Genomic DNA, 8,175 nt, shown 5'->3' with positions numbered 1-8,175 from the left:
CCCCCCCCGCAGCCCCCTCCGCGCTCCAGCCCGCGCCGCGGGACCCCACGGCGCATCCTCGGCCCCGGCCCGGGATGCGACAGGGAGGCGGCCGGGCCGGCCGGCACCAAGCGCGGTCTGGAGGGGGAGTTAAAACATGTCACCGCTTCCCTCTTTCACGGAAGCCGCCCCCGAGGACTCCCCACTCGGGGGTGGCAAGGTGTCGCTCCAGGATGCGCTGCCGCCCCCGAGTGGGGGGTTCGCGGGGAGGGCCCCGTGGGAAAGTGGGTAAAGTGACCCCTCAGCCCCCCCCCCAGCAGCAGTGGTCTCGCCTGGGCTGTGGCTCTGCAGTTGGGGGGGGGCTCCGCGCATCCAGGGGTACCCGGCTGTTGCCACGGCAACCACATCCCGACCCCGAATTTGGGGGGGTTTGACTCCAAATTGGAGGGGGAATAGGACTGGAGAATGTAGGCATACACTGGCGGGTGGGGGCACGGGGGGTGGGGGGTTACCAAGTGTCGGGTGGCAGGTGGTATAAATTGGGGAGGGGGAGGAGGAATATAAAAGGGGGATAAAGGGGGAATCAAGGGAAGGTCAAGGCGGACAGGTGGATATAAAGGGGGGCGGGGAGGATGCACAGGTAAAAAGAGGGGAAAAATAGGAGTTATAGAGGCGCAGTATAAAGGAGGTACAGGCAGGGTACAAAGGGGCTTATAAAGGGGAGGATGGGCGTAAAACCAGAGCCCAGTAGGCCCGTCCCAGCCCCTCCGTTTGTAGGGAGCCCACACTTCTTCCCAGCTGCCACAGCTCCTCCTCCACGTGGGACACCCCCACCACCATCACCCCCTCAGCTGATACCCCTCTGCCCCGCAGGGCAGGGGCCCCACCCCATTCAGAACATGGGGAGCCCCTCACTGTGGCATCAAGCCCACACGCTGCAGCTTCCTGGGGAATTCCAGCAGGTTCCTGGCTGGCTCCTTTGGGTGAGGCAGGGCAATGAGTGGTCCCTCATGGACAGGGGATCCAGGCAGAGCTGGAGTTCGAGGGGTGCAGAGGGGGTGCCCCCATCCACAGCCAGGTCATTGCAGGAGTGGGCCATGGGGGGAATGATGGCCATAGGGACAGGAAGGTCCTGACCCAGCCCAGGGGAGCACATGGACCCCCAGCCCTTTGGAGACCCAGAGGAGAGAAGCAGCTCCAGGATGGACCCAGAGCTCTGCCGTGAACCAGCCCCCGAGGAAATCTGTCCCCATCCACGTGCGGGGCCCCAGCATGGCCCCGTGACCCACCACCTTGGCCCCAGTGTCTGGAAGGTTCTGCAGCCAGGCCAGACCTGGTGGTGCAGCCAGCACAGTCCCCCCGGAGCAAGGACGACCGCGAGGGTGATAGGGCTGACTGGCCCTGGAACACAGGACCCATCCCCAGGACCTTCCACTCCCAGCCAGGCACCACCAGAAGCAGCAGAAAGCGCTGAGGCTCAGCATGTCCCAGAGGCACCTAGAGCACAGCAGGGATCAAGTGCTGGGACATCTGTGGCACAGGAGGATTAAGTGGGCTCCCCTCCACCCTCACCTCCAGTGGCTCCTCAGCCCTGCAGAGACCCCTGGCCCTTCCCCAATATCCCACACGGCCTGGTGGATGGGCCTGTGGGGACAGAGCAGGTGCTGGAGACTCCCTGCTGGGGAACAGGGTGACAACCCACCCGACTCCCCTAGCGCAGTGCAGCCAGGGATCGCCCACATCCATGTCTGGGGAGTGGCAGGACTCCATGGGAGGGTTTCAGTGTTCCAGGGCGAAGTGTCCTGGAAGAACGTTCAGGGGGTTGGGAATCTCCTGGGGTTTTCTGAAGGGAGTGTCCCAGGGGCCAGTCAGTGTCCTGGGAGGTGTCCAAGGGTCCCAGGGGAACGGCAGCTGGAGTGGTAAAAGGTTGAAGGGCGATGCAGGAGGGCCTCAGATGGCACTGGCCCCAGTGCCTGGTCTGGGGAATCTTTCCTATGGAACCCCTGAGCCCTCAGTGCCACCAGTGGGACGGCGTTGATGGTACCAGGAACCCCAGGCTGATCCCACCCACCTTCCTCCTGCAGGGCCCCCGATCCCCATCCCATCCCCATTTACTCCCACCTGGTCGTGGCTCATGCTGGTGCCACGGGGTCGGAGCAAGGGGCGGCCCCCCCTCACCAAACACAAGTGAGCAGGGCCCCCCAAGCCCCTTGGTCGCCCCCCAGAGCCATCTCTCCCATGCTCCAGCTCGTTCCAAGCCTGGGGCCCCCACAAGCAGAAGCCAGTCCCCCCTGCCCTAGGGCTCCATCACGGAGTCCTCGCTGTTTTGGGGCTCATGCCCCTGTCTCATCTGGCCTGGCAGCCCCAGCCCGCAGGGTACAGCCCCTCCTTGTCCCGGCCATAGCCCCACACACACTGATCCGTACCATTTATTCAGGGTTTGACAGAAGTCAGGGGGTTGGGGGGGGTCAGACCGTCACCAGGGCGGGGCAGGGGGAAGTCGGATCCCGACGTTAAATTATGGGTTAAATTAATGAGCAAGAAAAAACAACAGTTTTGTCTCAGGAGAAAGTGCCCAAGTGCGGGGGTGGGCAGGGGGCCCCTCGTGGGGTGGGGGTGAACCCTGGGCGGGACCCCAGCCCGCCACGTGCAGCACATGTGCCCCAGTCCCAGGACACACATGTGTCCGCACACGGACGTGCATGGACCCACGTGCACCCCCCTGTGCCTCCGCTGACATTTGGTCCCTGCTTGGAGCTCCCCTGTCCTCTCCCAGGGGACCTGTGCCTGGCCAGCAACTCCCCCCTGCCACTAGCAGCAAGACACAGGCACCCCTCACCAGCCCAGCCCAGGCTGCCACAGCCCCAGGGAAGCAGGGGGCTCTTTGGGGGGTGCAGCCCCCCATGAACCAGGAGTGCAAGAGTGGCCACCCTGGAAAAACCCGTGAATGGCCTAGAGGGAGCCAGGCTGTCCCTGGCACTGGAGGGCAGAGCAGGAGCCCCCCGGGTGCCAAGTGCAGGGGGGAGGCCCCACAGCTCCCCCTGACATAGGGGGGACCTGGCTGTTCCGGTGCTGCCCCCACCCAGCTCCACAGTGCCACAGGGCAGGGGTCTCCCTGGGGGGAAGGAGGCAGGGGGCCTGGGAGGGGTGCACCCTCATCCTGCCCCGGGGAGGCAGAGGGGGGACAGTGAAGGGTCCTGGCTTACCCCAAGGTGAGTGGGGTGTCCGGGGGGAGCAGCCCAGCGAGGGGGGTATCCCCAGCCCCTTAGGAGTGCCAGGGGAAGGGGGGGCTCCAGCTGTCTGCTGTGTGGGGTCTGTGCTGAGGAGCTGCTGCACCCTGCCCTGAGGAGGGGCTGTGGGATGGGGGGGCCCCAGCCCACTGGCAGCTCCCCACACCTGATGGCCCCCCCATCCAAGGCCGGGCCTGGGCTGTGGCCCCACAAGCGCCCGGCCACAACTGAGGTCCATGTGTGCCCCATTGTGGGGCTCCTCCATCTGGGGGGGCACGGGGGGCTCACTGCTCCTCCAGCCAGGAGGGCTTCTCGGCGCCAGGGGTCTTGAGCTTGATGTTGAACTGCTTGAGGGTCTGCTCAAGCTGCTGCTGGTTCCCAGCAAAGTACGCAGAGATGGCGTTGTGGAACAGCAGCAGTTGCTTGTGCATCACCTTGATCTGGGGGGAGGGAAGGGGAACACAATTGGGGGGGGCCTGACCCCACTCCAGCAGCACAGAAGAGGGGTTGGAAAGCCCTCTGAGACCCCGCGAGAGCCACCGCTCCCCCGCACACTGCCCATCCCACCCCTGATTCATGTCCTTGAGTGACAAATCCAACATGGCTGTCAAATCCCTGCAGGAACCCCATCCCTGTGCCTCCTGTCCCTGCACTTCCCATCCCCATCCCACATCCCCCATCCCTGTCCCCAACGCCCCCTCCTCACGTACCCCATCTCTGCACCCCCCACCTCTGTCTTGCATCCCCCATTCCTGTGCCCCCCATCCCCACCCCACCCCTCCAATCTCCACACCTCACATCCCTGCACTCACCTTGTTCTCCTCCAAAAATTTGAGCTTGATGGCCACGTCTGCCCGCAGTTTCTCATACTTGTCCTTGTGGCTCTGGAACTGGCTCTGGGCTGCGTCCAGGCGGCTCACAGCACCGGCATCGCGTGGGCCCATACTCAGCTCCTCCAGGTCCGTGCGGTACGCGTCATACTCCAACCTGCAGAGGATCCCTGGCATTGGTGACCCGCCTCCAGACCTCCCCAGCACCCGAGCCCCCCTGAGCTCCCTGTCCCACCTCGCCGTCTCATACTGCTTGACTGTCATAAGCGTGTCCTCCATGGTCTTGTTGACCAGCGTGTTGATGCTGGACACAAAGAAGTTGACAGCACCCAGCAGCGTCTCCCCGTTCTTGCACAGCAGCTTCTGCGTCTCTGCGTTGTACCCAAACTCCTCCTGGGGACAGAGGGATGGGGCAGAGGTGAGGGGTCGTGGATCACGGCCCCACTCCCCTCCATCAAGGGTGCTGGGGGAAAAGCCCCCTGAGACCACTGAGCCCAACCAAGACCCAGAACCACCAAGCCCAGCACCAGCATGCGCATTCAGTCCCGTGCAGATGCTGCTCCTGCCCTGGTGTCCACGTGTGACTCCTCAAGTCCTGATCGCCCACAAGCCCTAGCGTCAGGCCCCAGCTACCCCTGCCGCCCCCAGCCCTAGTGTCCAGGTGTCCCCTCCAAGTCCTGGCACTCCCCATCCCCTCCAGCCCTGGTGCCCAGGTGTCCCTGCCCTCACTCCGGTGTCCCCCTAGCCCTGGCACACCTGGAGCTCAGGGGATTTCTGGCTGAGGTCGGCAAAGGCGTCCCCCAGGGCATGCTGGGTCTGCACGAGGCTGTAGAGGTGGGCCGTGAGTGCCCGTGCCAGATGCAGGACGCTCTCATACTTGCGCTTGGTTTCACGCAGCAGCTCAATCTGAGTCTCCAGCTCCAGGTCCACCGTGCGGGACCCCCGTCCGAACCGCTCCGAGAGCAGCTGCTTGGTGCACTGCAGGAGGGGGAAATGGGGGCCCCCCAAGGCATGTGTGAGCCCCCGAACTGCTCCGAGAGCAGCTGCTTGTGGGACGGGGTCAGGAAGGCCGGCTGGTGTCCCCCCACCCTGGGATCCCCTCACCCCTCACCTTGTAGGTGTTGATCCCCCACTTCTTGACGATGTCAAACTTCTCGACGGCAATGCCACGCACAACCTCCTCTCCGCCAGGGGGGGGGTCCGGGGGGTGGTGGGTGCAGCCCAGGGCCTGGCACAGGGACAGGGATGGGGACAGGACCTGGCACCAGCTCCAGGAGGGCAGCAGCCACAGGGGACTGGGCAACGCCAGCCTCCAGAGCCCTCAGCCTGGAGCTGTTGTTTCCACAGCAGCATCCCCAGCTCTGAGCACATGCCCAGCACTGGGCTCACAGGCATCATGGTGGGGACCCTGCTCCTGCCCTGAGGAACTCACACAGGGGCACAGACCCCAGCCCAGCCATGTCTGCTTGCACAGCAGGGCCCAGGCCCTGCCCCATCCTGGTGACCACCCTCACCAGGCCAGATACAGGGGGAACAGCACCCAGCAGCACTGGGGGACCCTCAGGTGGGCTCCAGGGGCACGGTGGGCGCCCTGGCCAGGACCCACCTCTGAGCCCCCAGTGCTGTCCTCTGTCCCAGCACAAGGATCAGCACCAGGACTGGACTCTATCCATGACACAGCTGCCATGGGGGCTCTTACCAATGTCCCTAGGGAGGCCCAGGGCTCCCAGACCCAAGGGATGCCCTGAGGTGGAGTGAGGGGCGCAGTACCTGCAGGAGCAGCGGCCGGGCGGGCCATCCTACGGGCAGCAGGCGCGCTGGGGGGCACCGACGGTCCTCGGGGTGGGTGAGGGTGGACAAGAGAGCCTGGAAACGGGGGGGGCTGCGGGAGCCGAGCAGGGTGGGGCAGGACAGGATAGGGGGCACAGGGCATGGGACAGTGGGGTGGCCAGGGCAGAGGGGACGGGGGGCAGGGGACAGGGACGAGTGCGCGGACGGGTGGCAGCGGGAGAGCGACGGCAGCAGGTGAGCGTTGGAACCCAGAGACATGGCCAGAGCCACACAGACGGACTCCCCACCCCAGGGAACCCCCCCTCTGGCCCGCATGCAGGAATCCCTGCACCCCAAGAGCTGGGTAGGCCTGGCGTCACGGGGAAGTGGGGACACGGGGTAGCAGCGGCGGTGCTCCGGGGAAGCGCACACACACGCGCGCTCACCCCCTCTGCCCACATGGACCCTCCTCAAGCCCTGTGGGCACAGGGACTACCCGGGGGGGACCCTCAGGGAGAGATCTGCACGAACAAGGACAGTGGTGCCAGGTCTCCCAGGGTGCAGAGACCAACTGGTCCTGCTGTGGCCTGGTCTGACTGGAACAGTGAGAAGAGGTCAGTAGGGAGTGGGCTTGGGGCCCCCTGCCTGCCCCTCCATCCCCAGCACACTCCAGAACTCCGGCTGCATATGGACTGGGACAGAGCTGGGATCCTCCACCAGAGGAGGGACTCAGAATCCCATTGGGATGTCCTGAGCAAGGGGATGAGGATTCCCCAGCAGAGATCCCACCCTGTGACAGAGGAGCAACCCAGCCCAGGGAGAGCGGGGCTGGGGGCAGCAGCCCCTCCTGTGCCATCAGCACACACCCCACACGTTGCCTCTGCACAGGACCTGAGCCGAGCGGGAACAGAGCTCCCCCCAGGAGACACTTTGGCTGGGCCACGGCAGAGCCTTGTGTCATAAGTGGGGGGCAAGGAGGGGAGCTGAGCCCCTTCCTTCTGTGATGATCCCCATTCCCTCCCAGCCCAGCCCCACTACCTTTGATGGTGCCGGTGGGGATGATGCCCTCGGCTGTGCCCCCGTAGCCACCTGACACGATGCTGGTCTCATTCAGGTTGGGGCCTGACACCATCACCTGCTGCAGGTCCTGGGGGGCAGAGGAGCACAAGGGGCTGAGATGCACAGACAGCACAGCCCTGGTACGACCCCAAACACTCCCCTCGGGTCCCTGGCCCCACAGACCTGCTCCAGGCCATCGTCCTCGGGCAGGCTGCTGGTGTCCCCGTTGCTGCTGATGGGGATCTCCATGGTGGCTGCCTTGCTCAGGATCCCGTCCGACATCCTCAGGGCCTGCAGGGACACAAATGAGGTGCTGGGGCCAGGACCACCCCCAGGCCGGGGTCACCAGCCAGTACCCGCGGGGCCCTGGCAGAAGGGGACAGCAGGAGGGTTACAGGTGGGGGGAGGGGCCCACATCGGCACCTGCTGGCACGGAGCAGACTCTGCCCCCGCCCAGCGCCTCCTGCAGCCGCTGCCCAGCCCGGCTCGGCCGTCTCTCGGGACACCCGTGGCTCCCAGAACGGACCCGTAGGGTGGCACATCCCGGAGGCGCCGACCCCAACCCCAGCCTCAGCCCCGGCCCCACTGCGGCTCCCACCCCATCGTGCCCAGGGCTCCCGGTTTCCCCGGCCCCTTGGGCCGCGCTCCGCGCCCCTCTCACAAACCCCGCCAGGGATCCCCGTGTCCCGCAGACCCTGCCCTAGGACACCGGCGCTAGCAGCGCCCAGCGCGGCCCCGGCAGGAGGGCGCCAGGAGCCACGTCCGCAGCCGCCGGGGAGCGGCGGGGGGGCCGCTGCGCCCTGACCGGTCCGGGCACATTCCAGGGCAGGCGGGGCCTGGGGCGGGCTCCCGAGAACCCGTTACCTGTGACCTGTCCCCTCCCCGGCAGGGACACGGCCCGACCCAACTCTGGGGTCGAACCCTGCGGGCAGAGGCCGTCACCGCCCAGCGCCATCCCCGCCGGAGAACGGCCCCGCAGCCCCCGCAGCCTCCGAGGCGGGGCGGGGGCAGCGTTGGAACGGACCCTTCCGCAGCCACGCACGGCAGGGCCCGCGGCGGGACCGATCTCCGAGGGAACCCCCGGTGGCTGCTCCTGGCGGAACCGGCCCGAGCGGGCGACGGCTGCCCCAGCCTGGCTCCCGGGGCTCTCCCGGCCCCAGTCCACCGGCCCCGCGGCCGCTCACCCTGTCCAGCCTCCCCGGCCCACCCCCGGCCCCACCTGCGCCCCGGCCCCGCCGGGCCCCCCCGCGCCGCTCCCGCTCCGCCTCAGCCCGGACGCGCCGGAAGTGGCGTTGGTGTCCCGGAAG

The 8,175-nt window shown here is 66.6% G+C and overlaps 1 protein-coding gene across 1 annotated transcript; it reads right to left on the bottom strand.

Annotated features, from left to right (window-relative positions):
- Positions 1 to 2,392: 2,392 nt before the first annotated feature.
- Positions 2,393 to 8,170, bottom strand: ARFIP2 (ADP ribosylation factor interacting protein 2). The gene is given in 10 exon segments (XM_042018543.1): positions 2,393 to 3,649; positions 4,022 to 4,196; positions 4,275 to 4,432; positions 4,796 to 5,017; positions 5,151 to 5,237; positions 5,239 to 5,267; positions 5,810 to 5,920; positions 6,848 to 6,956; positions 7,052 to 7,159; positions 8,088 to 8,170. Coding segments are annotated over 9 exon segments (1,146 nt in total). The 5' UTR covers positions 7,151 to 7,159; positions 8,088 to 8,170; the 3' UTR covers positions 2,393 to 3,493.
- Positions 8,171 to 8,175: the final 5 nt, after the last annotated feature.

The sequence above is a fragment of the Corvus kubaryi genome, unplaced genomic scaffold (genome assembly GCF_017639235.1).
Source record: "Corvus kubaryi isolate FWS band 111438036 unplaced genomic scaffold, C.kubaryi_AGA036_p1.0 114, whole genome shotgun sequence".
Classification (NCBI taxonomy): domain Eukaryota; kingdom Metazoa; phylum Chordata; class Aves; order Passeriformes; family Corvidae; genus Corvus; species Corvus kubaryi.
This window is presented reverse-complemented; position numbering and strand designations above follow the sequence as displayed.